The 26,336-nt window shown below is 39.9% G+C and overlaps 2 protein-coding genes across 7 annotated transcripts in view; both read left to right on the forward strand.

The window, feature by feature from the left end:
- Positions 1 to 24,707, forward strand: part of manbal (mannosidase beta like) — a 401,671-nt gene extending 376,964 nt beyond the window's left edge. The window contains exons 1-3 of one of the 6 annotated variants that reach the window (XM_072451796.1): positions 20,141 to 20,259; positions 21,206 to 21,371; positions 24,258 to 24,707. In XM_072451796.1, coding sequence (XP_072307897.1) covers positions 21,225 to 21,371; positions 24,258 to 24,371 — 261 coding nt within the window. In that variant the 5' untranslated portion in view covers positions 20,141 to 20,259; positions 21,206 to 21,224 and the 3' untranslated portion in view covers positions 24,372 to 24,707. Of the gene's footprint in view, positions 1 to 20,140; positions 20,260 to 21,161; positions 21,372 to 24,257 lie in introns of those variants that run through there. The other 5 variants (XM_072451798.1, XM_072451797.1, XM_072451795.1 and 2 more) reach the window with 5 other exon arrangements.
- Positions 1,348 to 19,967, forward strand: LOC140365389 (nuclear factor of activated T-cells, cytoplasmic 2-like). Its single transcript, XM_072451788.1, has 12 exons — positions 1,348 to 1,540; positions 2,645 to 3,028; positions 3,918 to 4,396; positions 5,310 to 5,383; positions 5,470 to 5,638; positions 10,687 to 10,889; positions 11,917 to 12,089; positions 12,735 to 12,872; positions 16,021 to 16,076; positions 16,163 to 16,295; positions 17,855 to 18,391; positions 19,864 to 19,967. Exons 1-12 carry the CDS (start codon positions 1,417 to 1,419, stop codon positions 19,908 to 19,910), a joined length of 2,517 nt encoding a protein of 838 aa, XP_072307889.1. The 5' UTR covers positions 1,348 to 1,416; the 3' UTR covers positions 19,911 to 19,967.
- Positions 24,708 to 26,336: the final 1,629 nt, after the last annotated feature.

Below are 26,336 nucleotides of genomic sequence, written 5' to 3' on the forward strand. Positions count from 1 at the left end.
TTATAAATTGTCACAACATGTTGCCGACGCCCATTTGGTCTCCTCGGTGTTTGTTTACCACAGGCGCGCGCCCCTTCACAAAGTTGATTACCTATTGACACAAACATCCATTAATCCGTTTGTCCAAAGATCGAGGACGTGCATGTAATACGCGTACACCGACACACCGATATTGTACAAATAAAGTATCAATTAGCTGGCGTGCGAATTCAAATAGTCTGCTTTTATGATTGCGGTTAAAAAGGTCTAAGAGACATGTTATACCACCAGATGGCGCTGTTTACGCACGCAAAGTTAAGCATTGGACACACAAAGCTGATTTTAAGATAATACGTGAATCTTTCTGGTTTTGATCAGGTCCATACTATTTTAAAATGTCAGTTAGTATTTTATTCGATTTACGCGTTAAAGCAGACATATAATGCAAAATCAGCTTTAATTTGCTTTTACCTTGTTACAGTGTTTCCTCGTCATTAATGGATGGATGAATAGTTGACTCAAAGTTGTAAATATTTATGTTTGATTTAAACTGTATTCAATGTTATTCAACTCAGGCTTACGTGTGCAGAAAATTCCTATTCTCACCTGCCCCCTATCTCCGCCCACAGCCCTGTTTTTACTTAAGAGCTGAAGTTCTCACTCCGAATGACACATGTGAGGGTTTAAAATGTCACATATGGCCACATAACCACAAAAAATCATGTAAAGGACAATCTGCTGCTTGTTACGGTGAAATGTCACTATGAAGAGGCTCATCAGTACTGCAGATTTGAACAGGAAGTCAATTAACCTGTTTCTATTTTTAAGCCGTTTTAGATCAATACTACGGTTTACAATGAACAAAATGTAAAATGATGATCTACGACTGTTGTAGTTTAATGCTAAGTACCTGATGAAAAGCATGTATCCTTTAAGATGATATTAAATGATCACATAGGCTACTAACTGAATATGAAATGAATGAAATATGTATTCAGTCTTTTTTTGTAACTTTTTCAGTTTTTATATTTGAATATTTTTTTGCCATCATCTTCTACCGATTAGCAATGAAAATAATGTCGAGTTGATTCCATCAGGGAGGAATTAAACAGTACTTTGCTGTGAAATACATTTGGATTTTGAAAATATTTTGATTGCTGTGAAATACATTTTGGATTTTGAAAACATTGCTATACAAAGAGTCACCGATTACATTTGACTTGCTCTTACTAATGGGTTTTCTGTCCCTCCGACACTGCAGTATCTAACCTTGGAGTCAGACTGGTCCACAGACTCAGGCAGGTTCATGTAGGCTTCTGTCTGCACACATTTGCACACAGACAGGAAGCGCGCGTTTACCTCTGCACGACAGTTACGCACTCAAACGGTGTGAGAGCAAAAACAGAACGCACTGGGAACTCTGTGCATGACTGAGAGATGGCGTCCAGAGGCTTGGGTCTCTCTGAAGAACTGGACCATGACATAAACCAAGAGGAGCTGGACTTTTCAGACCTGTTTCTCTACAACCCCCCGGAGGACTTCCCTGTTGCTCATGTCAATGGTAAGAGCAATCCTAATTATTGAGTTCAAACCAAATAATCCCAGGAAGCAGAGATGGCACAGAATACGAACCTCAATAACATTATTTTCAATCCAAATAGGACATTTGCTCAATAACTAAAAATGTGGTAATGGGTGTTATTTTTTTTATCTTTTATTTTATTTTTTCTGCTGGGAATAAAAGAGTTTACTCTCAAGGTTTAAATTTTGATAATAGTTTACCCGTGGTTGGAAGACATGCATTTCACAGATATAGAAATGATTTGCTGTTTTGGAAATATGCAAAATTAGAATAGGCTATTGTCTATTATTAAAACTATTAAAGTACTCAAAATGTCTGGTGTAACCTCCCAAACAAGGGCATAAAGTGTATTTTTGCCTTTTTATTGTTCATTTTCTGGTCCATTCACGTTTTGTGCGATATTGGAACCTCAACCAAGACATTAACAGGCACGTTTTAGCAATTATAACTTATAAATGTATATAATGAGCTTTTTTACACAATGATTCCCTTTCTAAAAGCACTGAAATCATGGTTTTATTTCAAGTTGTAACAGAAGGCAGAGAAATGTATGAGGTTCTTAACCAAAAATTCAAACCATGATGGAAGTGTGCATCAGTAGCTGTTTATCCTGCTTTTAAAAATATATTAAATGTGACTGTATATCGTATAATGCATTCTACAGTTAAAAAATGGAGTAGGATGAAGAAAAGTCTTACAAATTTATAGATTAAACTATAGATAGCCACATAAACACACTTTTATTTTTTTTAGATTTTATACATAATTTCATCATTCTTGTCAACATTTATAGTTTAGATCAAATTTTAAAGGCTTTATTTGATAGACAGTTAGCATGAAAAGGGAAGCGAGTGAGAGGTAATCGACAGTTGGCAAGGGCTGCTCACGCAAAGCACTATTTAAATCATTTTTAAGCTCGTGGCATTGCTTTACACCAGAAAATTAAATTGTTGAAGTGTAATTCTTGCAAAAGGGCACCATAAAGTAAGATTTTCTACTACTACCCTCACTACATACAGTAAAAAGTACAACATGCCATCCATATTTCCTACCAGCTTATAAGTAGTTTGATTTGATTGACAGATGACCCGCACGCCCTTCTCCCAAACCACACCCACCCCGCTATGTTGGTGGTAGACTGTGCCGGTGCGTACCACCTTTCCCCCTCGCCCCAACCTGAACCAAGTCAGGACCCCACTTCCGCCGAACACCGCACCCTGCAGTTTGCCTCGCCCGCGGGCCTCCCCTCCCGCCCCACCGCCATCCCAGCCCAGAGTCCCAGGATCGAGATCACGCCCTCTGGAGACTCCCTCAACTCCCAAGCGCACGCACAGAACCCGGGCTCCAAAGTGCTGGGTGTATACAGGGAGTGTGCCAGCCCCGCCAGCAGCAACTCGTCCACAGGATGGCCCGCGGAAAACTGCTCCCCTCTGGCCTCGCCCTGTCCCTCCCCGTCCAATGGTGCAGGTATGTCGCGATTTATTCATCAGTATTTTAATTTCACTTTAGATGTCATCGCATAGTTTTAATAATGTTTGAAGGTTATTGAGTTGAAACATTCTAGCTTTTTTTCCTGTCTTGCTTAAAATACTGATGCTTAGGTTTGAGTTCCTGCTCCGTTATCCAGTGACAACCAATATTAGAGGAAACTTCTGAAAACAGAAAGAGCATATTAAACTGATCCAAATATGCAAAGATGTATTATTTTTTATTGTGCAATGATGTTGTGTGAATTGAAGTTCAAACATTGTGAGGTGTGCGTCAACACTGGTAAAGCTTCAACAACTTAATTGAATTGATCAAATAAAATAAAAAAGGTAACGTAAAACTGTTACCTGAACTATGCACAACCTATTGCAGGAAAAACATGAAAGTGGTACATGAAACACATTCATTTATATGTTTATGATTTTAAAGAACTCTTTTTGGTAAAGATCCCAAGGTGCCACAATTTGAGTTATAAATAAATATATAAAAATAAACATACTGATTGATTGATTGATTGATTGATTAATTCATTATTCATTGATTCATTGAAAAACTATCAACATATTAATAGCAAAGATATTGTTATATGCCAAACAGTAAATTGTCCTTTAATGCATTGGCAACTGCAACTAACAACTTTTTCACCCAGATCAAGCTTTAATTATGTCAGTTGTGGCCATTCTAATTGACTGTATTTGCAGACACTAAATGTACATGTTATCCATGACATTTTGTTGCATTAGTTACTTAATCTTAGTCATAAATCCTCGTATCTAAATCCTGCTAAAGAAGATTGGATTGGGTAAATGTAATAGCAGAGCACATTCAGTCAATAGACAATGTAAATTAAGCTGAATAACACTTGCAGGTTACGGCTTATCAGCTTTGGATCTCTGCCCTGGACTTCAAGCCATCCACACCTCATCCTCCCACTCCACTCCAGGCGGGTCGCCCCACAACAGCATCCCGGATGAGACCTTCCTCCTCCCCCACCAACCCAACAACGCCCCGCACCCGTCCCGCCCGCACCAGCGCTCCCGATCCTTATCTCCACAGGGCAAACGCTCCTACCACCACCTCCACTCCTGTCCCGGGCCCACTCCGGTCAAACAGCGCTCCCGAAGCCCCAGCCCCAGCCCGTCCCCTCATGAGCAGCAGGGGTCCTACTACCTCCACCAGTACCCGAGCAGCACCACCCCCGGGCTGAAGGAGATGTTTGGCGGTAGTTCCATAGTGATGCCTTCAGTGGCGGCTCACGCTCCACACAGGCCGGCGCCGAGACAGGATTGTGTCTATGGTGAAGGGTACGAGTGGGCGCTGGAGCCAGACAGGGGCGTTAGAACTGAGGTGAGCTCGTTTGCATATTCAAACAAGCTTCTGTTGCAATCCTGATGGAAACGGTGCCAACGTTTGTGTTGAATAATAGGTGGATATTCAAAGTTAGTACGTGGGTTGAATACGCTTTTTCTATTTCTTTGTTTTTTCACACATATTACAACAAAAACAAACTTAAAACAAACCCACACACTAAAAAACGCTGTCATTTTGTCATGTTGTTCTACTACAGACGCCTGTGGGTCATCCAGACTCGAAGATATCATAAGGGCTATTTAACCTTGAAAGAACATTTTAAGATTTACATTTGTATTAACTATTGTTGAAAGACATATGCAACATGTCAATAAGTCATAGAAGGAATGGGAAGTTCTGAATAGGTTTGTAATACAAGTACTTAAAGAATAAGGTTCTGGGAGTACACAGGGGTTTCATCTAAAAATAGGTACTCATCATCATCAAGGTCCTCGGGGGGAAAACGCCAACACGTTTCAACTCACAGAATGACAAACGTGTAGGTGTAAGTTTAAAAAAAAAGGTGTTACATTACTTTAATATATGTTTAAATAATCCACAAAAAGAGAAAACCTTTAAAGACAAATAACTGCAGTGTTTTTTATTGTACTCCATCTAACAAAATCAAGACATTTCAACTTCCATTTAAAAACATTTTCAATCTGAAGGAGTTAAAGGAGGAGAAGTTGAAACGTCTTGATTTTTAAAACATTGAAGTATTAACTTTGAAACATTTTTGCTTTGATGGATCACTCCTGAATGAACGAGGGATCACAAGGACCAATCAATCAATTTCTCAATTAAATCATATGGTTTATAAGTCTAAATGCTAATTGTTTTAACCCTTGGATTGTGTGACCTTTTGATTTAAAACATTGTATCACGTTGCTAATGTGTTGTTTTATTGTAGGCCGCACCTGAAGCCTTCTATATGGTACCGACTGTGTGGCCTCCTTCTCATCCCACTCACCATGGAGCTTTTAGGTCTGCTGACTTTCCATTGACACAAACTTTTATTGTGATTATGCATTCTTATCATTCTTATCATACTCCTACCCGTTGTGCTCCAGTGTGTCCATGGCCCCCCTGCCCTCTCTGGAGTGGCAGCTGCCCCCTGAGTTGGGACAGTACAAGCTTCAGATCCTGCAGCAGCCCAGGCCATACCACCGAGCGCACTATGAGACTGAGGGCAGCAGAGGAGCAGTGAAGACCGCCAGCGGAGGACATCCAGAAGTGCAGGTTAGGATACCAAGGGCAACCTGACACCTGACCGCTAACACCTGACACATAACACCTGACCCCTAACACCTAACACCTGACACCTGACCGCTAACACCTGACACATAACACCTGACCCCTAACACCTAACACCTGACACCTGACCGCTAACACCTGACACATAACACCTGACCCCTAACACCTGACACATAACACCTGACCCCTAACACCTAACACCTGACACCTGACCGCTAACACCTGACACATAACACCTGACCCCTAACACCTGACACATAACACCTGACCCCTAACATCTGACACATAACACCTGACCCCTAACACCTGACACATAACACCTGACCCCTAACACCTGACACATAACACCTGACCGCTAACACCTGACACATAACACCTGACCCCTAACACCTGACACATAACACCTGACCCCTAACACCTGACACATAACACCTGACCCCTAACACCTGACACATAACACCTGACCCCTAACACCTGACACATAACACCTGACCCCTAACACCTGACACATAACACCTGACCTCTAACACCTGACACATAACACCTGACCCCTAACACCTGACACATAACACCTGACCCCTAACACCTGACACATAACACCTGACCCCTAACACCTGACACATAACACCTGACACATAACACCTGACCCCTAACACCTGACACATAACACCTGACCTCTAACACCTGACACATAACACCTGACCCCTAACACCTGACACATAACACCTGACCTCTAACACCTGACACATAACACCTGACCCCTAACACCTGACCCCTAACACCTGACACATAACACCTGACCCCTAACACCTGACACATAACACCTGACCCCTAACACCTGACACATAACACCTGACCCCTAACACCTGACACATAACACCTGACCTCTAACACCTGACACATAACACCTGACCCCTAACACCTGACACATAACACCTGACCCCTAACACCTGACACATAACACCTGACCCCTAACACCTGACACATAACACCTGACCCCTAACACCTGACACATAACACCTGACCCCTAACACCTGACACATAACACCTGACCTCTAACACCTGACACATAACACCTGACCCCTAACACCTGACACATAACACCTGACCTCTAACACCTGACACATAACACCTGACCCCTAACACCTGACACATAACACCTGACCTCTAACACCTGACACATAACACCTGACCCCTAACACCTGACACATAACACCTGACCCCTAACACCTGACACATAACACCTGACCTCTAACACCTGACACATAACACCTGACCCCTAACACCTGACACATAACACCTGACCTCTAACACTTGACACATAACACCTGACCCCTAACACCTGACACATAACACCTGACCCCTAACACCTGACACATAACACCTGACCCCTAATACCTGACCCCTAACACCTGACACATAACACCTGACCCCTAACACCTGACACATAACACCTGACCCCTAACACCTGACACATAACACCTGACCCCTAATACCTGACCCCTAACACCTGACACATAACACCTGACCCCTAACACCTGACACATAACACCTGACCCCTAACACCTGACACATAACACCTGACCCCTAACACCTGACACATAACACCTGACCCCTAATACCTGACCCCTAACACCTGACACATAACACCTGACCCCTAACACCTGACCCCTAACACCTGACACATAACACCTGACCCCTAACACCTGACACATAACACCTGACCCCTAACACCTGACACATAACACCTGACCCCTAACACCTGACACATAACACCTGACCCCTAATACCTGACCCCGAACACCTGACACATAACACCTGACCCCTAACACCTGACACATAACACCTGACCCCTAATACCTGACCCCTAACACCTGACACATAACACCTGACCCCTAACACCTGACCCCTAACACCTGACACATAACACCTGACCCCTAACACCTGACACATAACACCTGACCCCTAATACCTGACCCCGAACACCTGACACATAACACCTGACCCCTAACACCTGACACATAACACCTGACCCCTAATACCTGACCCCTAACACCTGACACATAACACCTGACCCCTAACACCTGACCCCTAACACCTGACACATAACACCTGACCCCTAACACCTGACACATAACACCTGACCCCTAACACCTGACACATAACACCTGACACATAACACCTGACCCCTAACACCTGACACATAACACCTGACACCTGACCCCAAACACCTGACCCCTAACACCTGACACCTGACGCCTAATACCTGACCCCTAATACCTGACCCCTGACACATAACACCTGACCCCTAACACCTGACACATAACACCTGACCTCTAACACCTGACACATAACACCTGACCCCTAACACCTGACACATAACACCTGACCCCTAATACCTGACCCCTAACACCTGACACATAACACCTGACCCCTAACACCTGACCCCTAACACCTGACACATAACACCTGACCCCTAACACCTGACCCCTAACACCTGACACATAACACCTGACCTCTAACACCTGACACATAACACCTGACCCCTAACACCTGACACATAACACCTGACCCCTAACACCTGACACATAACACCTGACCCCTAACACCTGACACATAACACCTGACCCCTAACACCTGACACATAACACCTGACCCCTAACATCTGACACATAACACCTGACACCTGACCCCTAACACCTGACACATAACACCTGACCCCTAACACCTGACACATAACACCTGACCCCTAACACCTGACCCCTAACACCTGACCCCTAACACCTGACACATAACACCTGACCCCTAACACATAACACCTGACACATAACACCTGACCCCTAACACCTGACACATAACACCTGACCCCTAACACCTGACACATAACACCTGACCCCCAACACCTGACCCCTAACACCTGACACATAACACCTGACCCCTAACACCTGACCCCTAACACCTGACACATAACACCTGACCCCTAACACCTGACCCCTAACACCTGACCCCTAACACCTGACACATAACACCTGACCCCTAACACCTGACCCCTAACACCTGACCCCTAACACCTGACACATAACACCTGACCCCTAACACCTGACACATAACACCTGACACATAACACCTGACCCCTAACACCTGACCCCTAACACCTGACCCATAACACCTGACCCCTAACACCTGACCCCTAACACCTGACACATAACACCTGACACATAACACCTGACCCCTAACACCTGACACATAACACCTGACACCTAACACCTGACCCCTAACACCTGACACCTAACACCGGACACATAACACCTGACCCCTAACACCTGACCCCTAACACCTGACACATAACACCTGACACATAACACCTGACACCTAACACCTGACACATAACACCTGACCCCTAACACCTGACACATAACACCTGACCCCTAACACCTGACCCCTAACACCTGACACATAACACCTGACCCCTAACACCTGACCCCTAACACCTGACACATAACACCTGACACCTAACACCTGACACATAACACCTAGGCTAAAAAAGGTATCCGTATACAAATTTAGAAAGTAAATAAAAATAAAGAATTTCACATAGATTTTGAGAACTGTTAAAGCTGATTTTTTCGCCAATTTGAGGAATCAGACTGACTGTTAGTTCTTTTTTAAAAATGTGCTGCTATCTTGGGTACGAGGCTGCAGGTGTGCATCAGGACGCAGGGAATGATTGACATGTGGGAGAATTACTCAGCTGTCCTCGCCACGACGAAATGAGACTCAGATTGGTCACAAAATCCTCTAGGTTGGAACTCAAAACCTTTGGGCAGAATGTCTGTCCTGAATGTGGTTAAAATAATCCCTCAAACCATATGAAACTATATCTTTCTACTTTTCTGTACAAAACTATAGTGCGGTAGAAAGTACAGAGCTACTCTCAAATGTAAAGTAAAAAGCATTCGCTGCAAAATGTACTGTACTAAAGTCAAGTACATATACCTAAAAATGGTACAGTACTTTTACTTTTGTACCTTGTGCTGCCGGCGAATGTCTTCACAGAATGGCTGAGGAAGCGTGGCCTCTGATTGGCTGCCTTTCTTCCTGCTAAACTGTGACTCTGTGAACTTATCAGAGAATCGTTTGGATGTTCAGAATACTTGAAAGTGAGCAGTACATGTGGACGGCTGAAGTTTAAAATGAACTAGTTCTTTTTTCATGTTTTTAGACTGTAAAAATAAGGTACAGCGCCTTTAAAGGAGAATAGTGTTAATTACATATTTTCTTTGTTTGGCAATCATAATGCATTGTTAAAGAAAATAGATCTGTTTTTCTGTTATTTAGTCTTTTTTTTTGTTTCTTCTAAACCACATAATGCTCTTAATAAAAGACACAAGTCCATTGACTTTCTGTTCCAAAATGCAGAACTGATTCTCTACTGCTGGCACTGTACTAGTACTTTTCAAGTTTTTTCCATTTCTGATAAATTACTATGTAGCATTTAGAACCCTATGTGAATTATGCAATGTCTGATTTATTTTCTTTTTAATAATTGAAAAACTTTAAATAAAATAAGTAGCTGTGGGCAGGAAAAAGTGGCAAGTGGTAGTATGCAGGACAGGTTTTACTCGTGCATAAAATGTCCATTAGCCACTTTTCAAAAAGACGTTTCCCTGTAAATGACAATCTACTGCTTGTTACGGTGAAATGTCACTGCCATGTCACTGTTTCTATTCCCAAGACGTTTTATGATGTTGCTGTTTACAATGAATGTAAAACGATGACTTACTTACAATATGTGACTGAAAAAAGCACAATATGTCTCCTTCAACATTATTTGTGCTTTGTTATTCATGCACTATTACGACATGACCATTCCTGTGATCAGAATCAGAAAACTCGGTATAAGTACTTTATCATAATCATACATTTTGCTGCAGCTTCAGTAAACGTTTGTTACAGCTGATTTGACTAAGACACATATATACATAAAACACCGTCTTTTCCTGACAAATGAAACGTGTCCTCGTCTCCACCAGCTCGTTGGGTACCACGGCTCGTCTCCCCTCAGCCTACAGGTCTTCATTGGTACTGCAGACGAGAGAGTGCTGAAGCCTCACTCGTTTTACCAGGTCCACAAGGTCACAGGAAAGACGGTGACGACGCACAGCCTGGAGCGGGCCATCAACGGCACCAAAGTACTCGAAATCCTTCTGGAGCCGAAGAATAACATGAGAGTGGTGTAAGTGGACACATTTAGCACGACGGCACGCGCTTAAATGTGTTTGTTTTTCATGTTTCGTTGTGCTTTGTCCACTGGTTGTAGAGGTGCGCAATATATTAGATTGTAGATAATATTGTGAATGATGTTTTGAAGATATGCAAAATATGAATATTGAGCACCGTATTTTCCGCACTATAAGGTGCACTTAAAACCCTTTCATTTTAAATTATTTCTGCGCTTTATAATCCTGTGCGCCTTATTTATTGATTATTTCTGGTTGTGTTTACTGACCTCGAAGCGATTTTGTGTGGTACACGTTTTGTTTCGCTTAATGCGTCTTATAGTCCGGTCACCTTATATATGAAAAATTATCGAAAATAGACAGTGCGCTTTATAATCCAGTGCGCCCTATAGTGCAGAAAATACGGTATATAGTTGAGGACCAGAGAGTGGGGGTGGGAAAAATAAAAAACACAAGTAATCATCAACTAAAAATAAATAGAAACAAAATCACAGCACAAATGAATAAAATCTGAAATCAAATAAAAAATAAGTTAAGTCCCATTTGGTCCAAATTTGGCAGACTTTTCAAATGTGTCTCATAATTAAACCTCGACTAATATTTAAACATTTAAAAAAATAAAATCAATAACATCATCTGACTGCTGTTTTCCGGATATTCCCAAAAATATATCGAGATACAGTTCTGCATATTTATCAATATCGGTGAAAGTGATTCAAAACACTTTCTTAATATTGCTACTACTGTTCCTGCTTTTAATACTCTATCACGACACTACAATACTTGTTAAGGTTGTCGTTAGTTTTGAAAATCAAATACTAATCCATAAGTATTTATACTAAAACATGACATGTACGATACACTGCTTATGATTGTTATCCTCATAAAGATGCTTTAGGTAGCGATGGTCATTTTCTTGAATACAATAGCAAAATCTTGACTTTGAATTGAAGTGATGAAACTGCCATTTTTATCTTGTTTTTCTAATATAATTTTTTTGCTAATTTCTTATGCAAAATGCAGGATTGACTGCGTGGGCATTCTGAAGCTAAGAAATGCGGACATTGAGCTTCGGAACGGGGAGACGGACATCGGGCGTAAGAACACCCGCGTGCGCCTGGTGTTCCGAGTGCACATCCCTGAACCTGGTGGACAGTTGGTGTCACTGCAAGTCTGCTCCCATCCCATAGAGTGCTGTAAGGGACTTCACTTTACATACAATATATACTGGGTATTATCTAACTCAGCTTTATCACCTTTATACTACGTTTACATTCAACTTGACAAGTCACAGTGATTAGTCATAAAGTTAGATGTGGGCGATGTATTTAAAATGGAAAATAACACATCAATTGTTGATTTGAAGCTATGCAAAGTTAGAAAATACAGTCTATCCACTATAATTCAAACTATTTAAAAGGCTGCAAAGAGGTCAAAAATATTCCACACAAGGATATAAACGGATATTTATCTACTTATATTTTGTGCAAGATTTGAACCTCGCCCAAGACATTTACAGAAACATTTAGTGTATTTACCTTGACCTTAAAGAGGTCGTTAGTACTCCGTTACATTAACTTGAGTAACTTTTTTTTTTTTAAGTAGTTCCCACACTACTTTTTGCCTTGTAAGTAATTTGATATTTTGGAAGTTTTGGTTACTCTATCAACTGTGAATGCAAAGCTTTTGTTGACAATATTTAATCATTCGAACCTTTGTATTCATTATACTCCTTTTGATATGATTTGATTATTCTTAAATTGAATTATGACATTGTTAGTGTTTGAATGTGGCACACGGGACAGGTCTGACCGCGTGTGTTTCCTGTTTCCTGTGTCCAGCCCAGCGAGCTCAGGAGATGCCCTCTGTGGAGCGGCAGGATCTGGACAGGTGTTCGGCTCTTGGGGGACAACAGATGGTTTTGACTGGACTCAACTTCACCTCTGACTCGCGTGTCATCTTCACAGAAAAGAGACAAGGTGAGCCTTTTCAGAAAGCTGCTCCTGAGCCATCTAGTCATAAATAAATGATATAAACTAATGAGCAACACTAATCTGTTTGATGGTTCTAGGTAATTATCAAAGCAACATAGATATAAACAGTATTATAATCAGTTTAAGCATTTGTTTATATGTAATTTACATACTGGTGCTAAATAAATGTAATGTAATTTTAGATTTCATGTGTTTTCCTTTTATGTAGCTGGTGAAATTATTTTTTATCTTTGTTGTTTTATATTGTGATTGTGCTGTATTAAATATATTTGTGGGGCAGTGCCACAACAATGCAACTAGAGATGTCACAATTTTGATAGAGTCACAATTTCAATTTTTAGTGTAATGATTATTGTGAGAATAAACATGACGTTTCAAAAATTATTCACCGCTCCTTAACGCGTGACCCGCGCTTTATGAAATCAAACTTTCTGAATTATTTATTAGAAATAAACTGCAAGATAAAAAAGCACTTTACATTTAGGTTCCAAAATAAGTACATTTCTTTTAATTGTACTAAAAAAAACTTCTTCAAAGAAAAAAAAACAAAATTAACTTCTAAACTTCTACTTCTAAACGAGTATCACTATTTTATCTTTATGATTATATTATGACGATTATCACTTAATAATCTTGACATTCCCGCACTTAGTTGTAATTCTTGAAAAAAAATTGAAGTCCAGGTCGTTCGTGTAGAGTTCAGATTTGTCACATAACCTCGTTTTATCAATAAAAACACTATTACTAACTGAAAATCTGAACAGAAACCCATTTGGACCTGTTCATATTTACAAAGAACAAAATGTAAAATGTATGTAACCTTTAAAACACATCTTGAACCTATGCAACAGATTTATAACAAAATGCAGTGCTGAATGTCCCATCACAAGTTTCTTTTTTTATTTATGTTTAGTTATTTGTCCATATTTCTGCTCCACCTCACATTTTGACATGATCCTTGCAAGTTAAAAAACATTTTATCGAACCACAAATACCCACAGATTTCACTGATAACTCCACGGTCGCGCTCACACAACATTCAGCCCTCTGTTACTTTCTCAGACTGCGTTGCACCCACTCCCTCTCATATTACACTTGCTTTCGGGTTATTTGCATAGTAGCCTTTGCATTCACTTTCAATGACGCACATTAGCGTTGGCATGAAAGTAATGACTTTTGCCTCCTTAGCCTGTCGCACGGTCTGATCACTGAGCCACATGTTGCGAGAGAAGCTACAAAAGAGAAGCTACCAAACCTCGCGCCGAGGTTTAGTGCAACAGGATGTGGTTAGACACATGAACATTGAAGTGTTTGTAGCGTGGCTTGTAACTAGTTTAGAAGTGAGATGGGAATGAAACGCACAACTAGGCTCAAGGCTTTTCCACTTGTAATACACAACGCGGGTTTACATTGGTTCGTTATGAGTATTTTCAGTCTCTTAGTTAATCAGTTATTTTATTTATTTATTCCTAATTGCACATTTTCATTTCAAGGATTTTCCCAAGTGGCCCTATTTATTGTATATATATATATATATATATATATATATATATATATATATATATATATATATATATATATATATATATATTATTTTTTTTTTTAAATCCCACCTGAAAAAAGCTGTTATTGTGTCCTCATTGCTCACTATTTGGCTTGTTGTTGTTGGAAGGGCATCTGGCATATAAAATATTTGATAAAGCGACAATTTTGCCGTTGCAGTGCTTCCATCGTCCAGATTGGTACATATAATTGAGCCGCTTGTCATAATACATCACTTTATGGCAGTATTTAGTTATTTATTACACAGACAGTGATGTTTCCTCGCAGGCTTTAGCTGAGGTTACTTTGTTGTAAAATAAGTGGAAATAGCATGGTAGATATCAAGTGAAAAATGATACAACTTTATAATAACAGCACTTTCAGTAAAGCATGAAGAAAGACTTTATTCATAATAGAACAAACTCTAAAAACAAATATAATCCAGAAATCACATTGTATGATTTTATTAATAATTTATTTCTATGCTATTTGCCATGTTATTGAACATCTGAGAAAATCAATGTTAACATTTTGTACTGAAGCTTTTGTTTACAATTACAGAGGTCAAATGCTTCCTGTAGTTCTTGACCAGGTTTGCACACACTGCAGCAGGGATCTTGGCCCACTCCTCCACACAGATCTTCTCTAGATCTGTCAGGTTTCAGGGCTGTCACTGAGCAACAGGCAACATTTTCCATTGGATTTAGGTCTGGAGACTGACTTGGCCGCTCCAGAACCATGATATGCTTCTCCTTGGTTCTCCTGGCTTTGTGCTTCGGGTCATTGTCATGTTGGCCATGACCCATCTTCAGTGCTCTGACTGAGGGAAGGAGGTTATTACCCAAAATCTCACAATACATGGCCCCATTCAATCTCTCCTTAATACAGTGCAGTCGTCCCGTCCCCCCTGATGTTTCCACCCCCATGCTTCACAGTGGGGGTGGTGTTCTTGGGATGGTACTCATTCTTCTTCTTCCTCCATACACAGTAAGTGGAGTTCATACCAAAAGGTTCAATTTTGGTCTCATCTGACTCCCATGACTCCACTGGATCGTCCAGATAGTCGTTGACAAACTTCAGATGAGCCTGGACATGTCTCAGTCTTAGTCATCTTCCATTTTCCAACACTTTCTCCAGCAGCTTTCACCAAGCTGCTTGCCAATTGCCCCATAGCCTTTTCCAGCCTTGTGGGGGTCTACAGTTTTGTGTCTGGTGTCTTTTGACTGCTCTTTGGTCTTGTCCATGGCAGTAGTTGGAGTCTGACTGATTGTGTGGTGGACATGTGTCTTTATGCAGCTAATGAGCTCAAACATATGCTGTTATTGTAGATGAATAAGTGGAGAAGAGGTGGACTTTCTAAAGGCAGACTAACAGGTGTTTGAGAGGCAGACTTCTTGCTGTTTGGCAGATGTCTGGAACTGGAACAGGACAAAACAAGGACTAGAAGAGGACCAAACCATGTCTACATCAGGACTAAAATGTTCTCAATTTAGGAACAAACACATAACGAAAAGCGCAAATATACTGTAGTTGCCATGATGCTTCCACCCTCAACAACATTACTACAGACTGTTTATGTTCTTGTCCCCAGATGGAGAGCAGATCTGGGAAGCCGAGGCAACAGTCGACAGAGACAAGACACAATTTGTGAGTTATGTTCAATCACAAACGTACAAATACAAGCTGCATACGCGGGTTTTAAATGTCCGCGTTACGTGTTGTTATGTGTCTAGAACATGCTGTTTGTTGAAGTCCCGCGGTATCGAGACGGGAGGATTTGCCTCCCGGTCAAAGTCCACTTTTATGTGATCAACGGGAAGAAGAACATGAGCCAGCTTCAACACTTCACTTACACTCCTCTCATAGGTATTTTAAATACTCATTCACAAAGTATTCACATGCATTCATATTTTTGTCATGATCATCGTGCAAAGAACCATCACGATTGTACAGTTATTCACACGTTTTCAACACCATGAGCAAACAACTATCACAACTATGATATCTTTAATAACAGCCATTCTCATTGTCTATAAACCCTTTAAAATTCTGTCATCTGGATGTTAAAAAGTGAAGTAAACATCACACATTTTCAGCAATTAACTGGCATCAGATCTAAATACTAATGGTTTTAAGTCATTATAATAACACCAAAAACTGTAGAAATAACTGTTATTTGGCTTTTTTATTATGATGGATTGAAAATATACAATTTTCTAGCCTTAAAATTTTATTTGAACATCACAAAAAGTACAATTTGTGTTAAAGTGTGTAATATGGCTGTTGTGGGGTCAACGTTTCTCCAAATATTTGTCCAGTCAAACCTAAAAAGTCATAATCTCCTAGAAAATAAACAGTAAATGTAAAATACGATAGCAAACATCTTTAAATCAGACTTGGATGTCTCTGTATGTGTCTGAGTGGTTTTCATTTGCCAAATTCATGGTGATTTTTCATATTTTTTGATATTCTGAGGTTCATACAGGAATCACAACATGTTCCGCGTGTGGAATTTAGAATGGTTTACTTGCTTTTTTGTACAATAGTTTGATTTTAAATGGTTTGTATAAGATGTCCACCACCATCTTTGAATATTTACAATTATATTGTAACCAGTACCATCAAATAACCGATTCATCTCGACATCCCTCATTATCTGGGAAACACGAAACGGTGTGACTTTCTGCTTTCATTTTTACAAACAAGTTATGACTTTTACTTTTACTTTTTTTCAAGGCGTTTGGTAGCCTTCGGCAGCCAGAGCGCTTGTTTCACTTAAGGCAATCAGTCATTTCGTTTTGTCAGTCCACCCACAGACACCCGGTTTCTCATCCATAGAAAAACACAACTGAGAACACGGGGGTTTGCCCTGTCACTGGAGGGTAAATGCTTTGGATCTGGTCAGTGTTTTGTCTGTGTCCCTGAGTAAGACACACATGTTGCCTTCTCCTGTCATAACCATGTGTCTGTTTGCCAGAGGAAGGGCTCAATGTAACTGCTGTAAGATTAACTACTGAACAGGTTCATAATAATACATAAAAATATAATAAACGTTACACCACTGACTGTACAACGCTAAAGGATAAAAAGATGATATTCAGCCCTCTACAGCTCACGTGTTTATGCCTGAGCGAGCCAAGAACACACACTTCACTCATGCAGAAGTATAAGATGTTTAGTCTGGCACAGGTTTCATCTCCCCGAGTTCAGATGGGCATGATTGACCTGTAGATTAGCCAATCAGGGACACGCATGGTCTGTCCAATATCAAAAATAAAAGTGAATAAATAACACAGGGGACTGGATGTCTTCAGAGATACCGAGTGATGCACTAAAGCATGACACACTTTGTACCTTTGAGCTTTCCCTTGCTATGATAAAACTTTGAAATATAACCTATTTGATTAAAACTCCCTTCTCTCCAGCCATTAAAGCTGAGCCGGTGGATGACTACCAGGTGAACTACAGCTACCAGGAAAACCTGGTGATGTCTGGCCTCTCCATGAAGTCGCTTTACCACCACATGGACCAGGACAGGAGCCTCCAGGCCCTGAGCGTCTCTCCCACACTCTACAGCCATCTTTCCTCTGTGGACCCCAGAATTCACGGACTACTCCCCGATCCACTGGACACTTCTTATCACCAATACCGGTCCAACCCTTTGCTTTACCAAAAGCAGCGCTTTAACAACAATTCTCCCATAATATCATGTTCCTCCGCTCACCAAAAAACAACATTTGCTCTTCCGTCTGAAGTCGAAGAGTCCTCTCAAGAAGCCAAACGTTCATGTCAGACACTGTTACCTTTGGGCAAATCCCCACCTTCAAGATTTACCCAAGTTGAAAGACCAAAGCCAAGCAGCGAGTCGGCCAAACAGACAAACTCCAGACGAAGTGACAGAGAGGAGCCAGAAAGAACAGCCGTCAAACAAGAAGATATCGGCTATACTTATCTGGAGGATGGTGAGTAAATACAAGAAATGCACCAAAAAACATATCTTAAACTGTAATTTAAACTGTATTGGGGTAAAGCGGTTTTAGAAGATTGAATAACTGACAAGAGTACAAGAAACTAAAGTATAAAGTGAGATTTCTTCAATTTTACGTAATTTTACAGTCCATTCACATTTGTCGGAGACTCGAACCTCAACTAATACATTTAAAGACACATCTGAACACATTTTTGTTGAGTTGACAAGCAAGACTAAAACAGGACTAAACCAGGGACAAAACCCTGGTTTAGTCCTACAACCACCAGGTATTAACCAAGGGCTAAAACAGGACTAAACAGGACCAAACCAGGACTAATATCAAACACAAAATATCATCTGAATATCATTATGGAGATACTCCAAAAAGGTATCAGTATTTTTGTTGATATTGCCTGCCCCTTATGACAACTTGGAGCGTAATACGTCCATTTAATTTTATATTTATTGTGTCTTGGGTGTTTTTTGATCCAAATATTATTTAGATTCAGCATGTATAAACACGGGCACCATATATTTTATAATTGTCGTAGCTGTTTATACTTTTTTTTGTGTATTTATGAGCCATCTATCCTATACATCACCTTTGCAGAGCGCAGACGTGGCTCTCACTCACAGTAATGCAGCAAAGGTTGTCAAGAGTGTCAATGATGAGGTGTGAATACATGTGGCCACTGAAAGCATGTTTTATACTTCACTATTTATTCTTAGACATAAGTGGTTACACCTGGGGGACTGTGCACCCATGCTTCACCCATGCTTCACCTATGCTTCACTCTCTGCAGCTTCCTGTCTGCAAATCATTGGACCGTGCACTAGTTGATCTAATCTGTGCATCACTTTTATTATGACTCACACTAACACACGTAAATACATAAGCTTTACTTTGTTATGAATGTATAAAACAAAGCGACAACAGATACAAACTTATTTCCTTTTGTAACTTTTTAAACTTATGTCAAGCAGGAAGTAACCTACATTGTGCAGGCAAATGTGGCAATGTTGCTCTTTGTTCTGGTCACAAAAATAGACATAAGACAACTCACGCTGAAAATTATAGATTAGAATTTTAAGCACAAAAACGAATTATTAGATCTATCTATCTATCTATCTAGAGTTATTATTATGGATATAATATATGCTATTCTAAAATGTGGAATGAAAACATACCACAAAATAACAATTAATTAAGAATTATACAGTTATAAAGCAATTAATACAGTAAACATTCCTGAACTAATGATATAACAATTTTCATTGTTTGTTTAGCCTGCCAGAATTGTTTTGTAACCCTAACCCATCTATAAAAGACAGACCTCTAGTAGGCATAAATGTGAAATTCAATTCTAATTAACTTTATTTTTATCCTTATTTACGACTCCATCTTGAACTCGAATGCTTATAAATATTGTTTATGATTTTATATTCTTCTTTTTTATTTTTCAGTGAATGACATCATAAGAAGAGACCTCACAGACCCCAACGTGGAATAAATACATTTCGTATAAGTAGCCTATTTTGTATATTTGTTGATGGAATATATTTTTTTTATCAATATTTCAATAATTTTGTTCCCAATCATGTCTTATTCTCACTTTTTTTGTAAACTACAATAAATGTTTTTCAGTACATATTTCAGTGCAGTTGGTTTTCTCTCCACCTGAGGGCGCTATTTCCGTAAATGTGTTTGGCCGAAAACCATGTCACTTCCGGCAGTACATTTCTTTGCAGCAGTGCTAGTGCCAAATCCACTGCTTGGTTTTACTGATATTTGTCCTATTTTTGATTAGATTTCTATCATTTCTATTGAGAAGACATTGCACGAAGTGTTTTGTACCATTTGTAAGTATGCATTTATGTTTGATGTATATTTTGTAGCTGTATTTCTGTAGAACTCAGTACACAAACCATGATGCTAACGTTACTACTCCAGCCGCTGTGGCGAGTATAACTGTTAAATAGATCTTTGATAAACAGTGATGATAGGAAACATTTTGGTTCTGTTATCTCATAAAACTTACCTATTCTGTTGCGAGGAAATACGTATTGTAGAAATAGCAAAGATGACATGACAAGCAAACCAAATCAAGTAAAACGTAAACAAATATATGTCATTTGGCTCAAAACATGTAGGAACAATCAGAAGCTTTAACATTTCTCTGGCCTTGAATTTTGGTGCATTAAGTTTAGGGCTGGCAAAAACTGAACTTGCAGGAAAAACAATAATAAAATAATTAAAAAGTAATTGTCTCAATTATTGTTCTGTTTTCATGATTAGATCTGTACTAATCATGACTAGTCGACTATAAATAACACTATCGCTAGCTGAACCACAGACTCTAAAAACACAAAAATACCTTTTATAACAAAGACAATGGCATTATCAAAATGTCTAAAAAGAAATCAAACATTTTTGGATTTTCATCAATAATACACTGTATGTGTAAATATTGTCCATCTAGAAGCCATCAATCACAATATTTCAGACTTTATTTGGTTGATGTATTTAAAAAGTCTCAATGTACATACTTGTTTGCCTAGTTGCTAAAAAATGAAATCACTGACTAGTTATTTGCAGACCTAATTTTCACTTCATTTTCAACATTACTGCATAGGTTAGTATGTTCAATATATATTTTTTGGAATAAAGATTAAGTTTAAGTCAGATAAATGAATGAAAACGCTATTAGAATTAATTCATTAAACCTTACATTTAAAATAAAAACATTCTCTTGTATAGAAAGGCAGAGTGCTAAACTCAAAGTCTACCCTCGAGCAGCAGCAGCAGACGCAGCAGCAGACGCAGTATGTCGGAGCTGGACTTGTCCCCTCCGGAGGTCCCTGAGGCCACCTTTCTGGAGAGTGTGCTGAAGTACGGCCTGTTCCTGGGAGCCATCTTCCAGCTCATCTGTATCCTCGCCATCATCATCCCCACGTCTAAAGGCCATGAGCAGGTAGGTCTGCTGCACTGGGGAGGTTAAGGTACACATTACTGTCCTCGCAGAAATATAATACTCCATTTATCGACTATCTCACAATACTTTCATGGACGTTGTCAATATGTTGAAATGCAATCTCCTCTGTCTTTAAATACACTCTACATTTTGTTATTTAATACTTAATTAGCTTCTCAAGTTATTTTTTGTTACGGTGATATTTCTAGCCTCCCCACAATATAATTATCAAATAATAAACAATACATACTGAGATGACACTGCACTGTGACTTCGGATATCATTACAACCTTTTTATGTAACATCTGTGAAAATTTGTTGCATTCTTTACTGAAATATTGCATTTAAAAATTGAAAAACAATATAAGAATACTACTAGAAAGGGGAGACTGTAATACATCAAATTAGGAGTGATATGCAAGAGTTTAGATCTAAATCCAATTAAGCTAGCCTTAAATAATAATAATATTATTCCATCCATCCATTTTCTACCGCTTGTTCCCTTTCGGGGTCGCGGGTGACTGTCCCAGTGACTTCGGGCCTTAGGCGGGGTACACCCTGGACAGGTAGACATTACAGACAGTTCACTCTCACATTCAATCACTAGGGCCAATTTAGAGTCACCAATTTTGCCTAACACATGCATGTCTTTGGACGGTGGGAGGAAGCCGGAGAACCTGGAGAGAACCCACGGTAACACGGGGAGAACATGCAGACTCCACCCAGAGAGATCATGTGATGTTGGTCTGGTCCGGGAATCGAACCCATGATCTCCTTCTTGGGAGGCAAGAGCGCTAACCGCCTTTGCCGCCGTGCACCCCTAATATTATTATTATTAATATTAATATTAATATTAATAATAATAATAATAAAGAGCCTTTCAAGTACATCTTAATGTTTAATCCCAATCAAATCAAAATCTCAATTTGAATGGAATTGAATTGGCAAAGTGCAAATCTGCCATTTTAAAGTGCCATAATTGCCTTGACAAACAACAAAGTATATTTTTATTCTGATCAGATCTGTACAAATGTGTTCTGAAACTAAATGCATGGGATTATTTCATTAATGTCTCACCCTGTTTCAGTCTCTTTGTCAATCCTTCTGGACGCATTTAAAAAGTGAACTTTGAATAGAATCCTTTTTTATCAAAACATAAATCGCAAATATAATCCGTCCAATGCTTTTCAAAATTCAATTAAATATATTTCCCAAAGCGTACAGCTCAATGTATGCATCATTCACTCATGGTAAGGTACTCCTGTAGCCACAGCTGCCCTGGGGTAATCTGGAAAAAGTGAGGCTGCCAATTTACACCATCTCTGACCACCAGCAACCACCGTCATTCAATTCAATCCACTTTATTTATACAGCACATTTTATAAACTGAAACATTTCCAAAGTGTTACACACAGAACATTACACTTGCTCTAACAGTACTCCTAACCATAATGATAGAAAATAAATAAATATAATAAAACAAAATTGTTAAATTCAATTTGTTTTGAATAAATAATATAAAACAATAATTAGTGCCTTTTAAAAAAACAAATAAAATAAAACTGAAAATTGCAGATAAGTCTTTTGCTTATTGAAAAAAGACGGAAGTACCGTAGATTATGACAGAAGAATAATATTTGCAAATTATTAACAATTACCTTAGTCTAACCTTAGAGTTTTCCATTGTAGAAAAAGATTCAGTTGTAGTCATGTTCGTATCGCTTTAAAAAAAACAGATGACTACAACTGAATCCTAAGTGACAAGAAAACAACAAAAATAAAGCAACATAACCATCAAATACAAGCAACTCTATTGTGCATTACTCGTTATATTCTATGATTGACTTAGAAGTGTCCTGAGGTTGTGTTTGTGTCTGTTCTGAATGACTCGTGGGCACTTACCAGTTTGCATCTGCGAGACAAAGAAAGCAGACGTTCATTTAGTGGTAAGTGCGGCCTGTGCGGCTGAAGACGGAGCCATTAAGAGGCTACTGTCAGTGTCTATAATAACAGCTGTCAGGGGACTCCTATTATAGACAAGGGCCTGTTAATCCACTGTGTAATTATTCAATTTTCACTTGTTTCCCCTCACTTCATGTCTGTGTTTTATTCTGGCACACATTAGCCTTCTTTTAACCTGAAAATGATCAAGTCATTTATGATTCAGAATGAGCCAGTTGTTTTAAAAAATGTGTAAAAGGGTTCTTCATACACAGTTAAGCAGTCTTCTACATTGTTATGGTTTGGTTCTTTTTTTTGGTTCTTCTAACTCAGTGGTTCTTAAACTGTGGTACGCGAGCTCCTCTACCGTTGTTATATTTGTTTAATTTAGAGTCAATTTTATCCATTTTTTGGTCCTCTTTTGGGTAAGTTCTTGCTCTTATTTTGTTACTTTAGATCTGATTTAAGATGGTAATGAAGGCAGAGACAAACTTGGCACTAGTTTATTTGTCTTATTGACTATATAGAATGATAAGAAGACTTAAAAAAAATATGAATCATAAGTATAAGGAGTATACCGTATTTTCCGGAGTATAAGTCGCACCAACCAAAAAATGCATAATAGAGAAGAAAAAAACATAAGTTGCACTGGAGTATGAAATGCGGTTGCAAGTGTGAAAATAACAAATAATATCACATATAAGTATAAATATAAGTATAAATCGCACCCCGGCCAAAACTATAAAAAATAATCCGGAAAATACGGTGGTAAGTATAATTCAAATGGGTTCAAACAGGTTAATCAAAAACATCTAAATATTCTACTGATTAAAATAATGATGGACCAGCATAATTTATAGTGATGTTTGGACTTGATTGATGACTATCTATAATTATATATACGATACTATCTATAATTCTCCCTGATACGTTCTCTCTGCACAGGAGGAGACGGAGGGCAGCGATAACAAAGCTGCAGCAGAACAAATAAAGAAGTCTAAAGGAGCAGCGCCTCAGATCCGGCAGAAAACAAAGAAAGAGAGCAAAAAGAAGAGATAATACTGTACGGTGTGAGGCAGGTGTGTGTGAGGCAGGTGTGTGTGAGGCAGGTGTGTGTGAGGCAGGTGCGTGTGAGGCAGGTGCGCGTGTGAGGCAGGTGCGCGTGTGAGGCAGGTGCGCGTGTGAGGCAGGTGCGCGTGTGAGGCAGGTGCGTGTGTGTGGCAGGTGCGTGTGAGGCGCGTGTGTGTGCGTGTGCGTGTGTGTGTGTATGTGTGTACGCGCGTGTGTGTTAGGGAGGTGTGCGTGTTAGGGAGGTGTGTGTGCGTCATCATGAACGTGTTGGGCTGTTATTACTGTTACCGCTGTGATAACGTTAAACACTCATTTCATACTTAACTGGTATGTACTCTTTTTGAGGACTTAAACATCACCATTTGTAATGTTGTGTACTTTAATTACGATTTCATTTTTATTTGAAATAAACAACAAAAAGTCTGGACTGATTGTTTGATTGTGTATCGGGGGTAAAAGATGACATACTGTATTCGCAACTCATATTCTCTTTGAGATGTTCTCTTTGAATGTTTTCTAAGCATTTCACAAAACATTAAATAAGGAATTAGATTCACTAACTCGAATTTATAGTCTGCACTGCAATAATCTTTACAGTCACTTGCCTGCGACAACACACAATTGTTTAATTATCTTCTGCAATGTCAAAAGATTAATTACAGTGTTACATTCATCCCAAAGACATTACAGTGTGGCATTCATCCCAAAGACTCACTGGGGTTCAGATCCGTAGTAGATTAGTCTCTGCTTCTCTTTAGATGTTTTCTCTGCTTTGTGTAAATGAATACTTTCCATGTGGTAGTTTCAGAAATGAGATCATCTTGGACATTTTTGGAACTTCCTCTTTTGGAGTCAGAATTCTCTTTAAGTGGAAAGATCCGCTGCCATCAAATTTCTATAGTTATAATTATTTTTAATCAGTAGACATGATTTAATGTCTTTTGGGGGGTTTTCTGTCAGTTTGTGTTATCTTTTTATTTACTAACCATTGTATTATGTTACTGTTATCTATAAAAAAAAAAAGAGAAGTGAGACCATGCGGCGATCATATGGGAGGCTCCTACAGTAACTGTTTAGATGGATCCATGTGGGATGATATATATACATGGATAATATTATATATATATTTATAATATATATTTATAATATATATATATATATATATATTTATAATATATATAATATATATATAATATATATTTATATTCTCCTCCTTGAACCGACACCTTAACTTCTTGGAGGGGTTTGAGCGCCCGGATGATCCCGGGAGCTATGTTGTCGGGGACTTCATGCCCCTGGTAGGGTCTCCTAAGGCAAACAGGTCCTAGGTGACGGGTCAGACAAAGATCGGTTCAGAAGCCCCCTATGATGAGTAAAAGAACAAGGCCGTTTACGTCGCCCGGATCGGCGTCACTGGGGCCCCATCCTGGAGCCAAGCCTGGGATGGGTGCTCGATGGCGAGCGCCTGGTGGCCGGGTCTTACCCCACGGGGCCCGGCCGGCACAGCCTGAAGGAGCAACGTGGGGCCGCCCTCCCGTGGGCCCACCACCCGCAGGAGGATCCATAAGGGGCCGGTGCAGAGAGATCTGGGCGGCAGTCGACGGCAGGGGCCTCGGCGACCAGATCTCCAGACACAGAGACTAACTCTGGGGACATGGAATGTCACCTCGCTGGGGGGGAAAGAGCCTGAGCTTGTGCGGGAGGTTGAGCGATACCGACTAGATATAGTCGGCCTCACCTCCACGCACAGTTTGGGCTCTGGAACTCATCTCCTCGAGAGGGGCTGGACACTCCACTTCTCTGGTGTTGCCCGCGGGGAGAGGCGGCGGGCTGGTGTGGGCTTGCTTATAGCCCCTCAGCTCAGCCGCCATGTGTTGGAGTTTACCCCGGTGAACGAGAGGGTCGCGTCCCTCCGCCTTCGGGTGGGGGACAGGTCTCTCACTGTTGTGGCGG

The sequence above is a fragment of the Eucyclogobius newberryi genome, unplaced genomic scaffold (genome assembly GCF_026437365.1).
Source record: "Eucyclogobius newberryi isolate DKJ021-1_F unplaced genomic scaffold, fEucNew1.0.hap1 SCAF_19, whole genome shotgun sequence".
Classification (NCBI taxonomy): domain Eukaryota; kingdom Metazoa; phylum Chordata; class Actinopteri; order Gobiiformes; family Gobiidae; genus Eucyclogobius; species Eucyclogobius newberryi.

Coding starts and splice junctions, on each gene's coding strand:
- LOC140365389 (XM_072451788.1), top strand. CDS start 1,417: ATGGCGTCCAGAGGCTTGGGTCTCTCTGAAGAACTGGACCATGACATA. Junction 12,873..16,020: donor CTTCACAGAAAAGAGACAAG/GTGAGCCTTTTC, acceptor TCTTGTCCCCAG/ATGGAGAGCAGATCTGGGAA. Junction 16,077..16,162: donor ACAGAGACAAGACACAATTT/GTGAGTTATGTT, acceptor TTATGTGTCTAG/AACATGCTGTTTGTTGAAGT.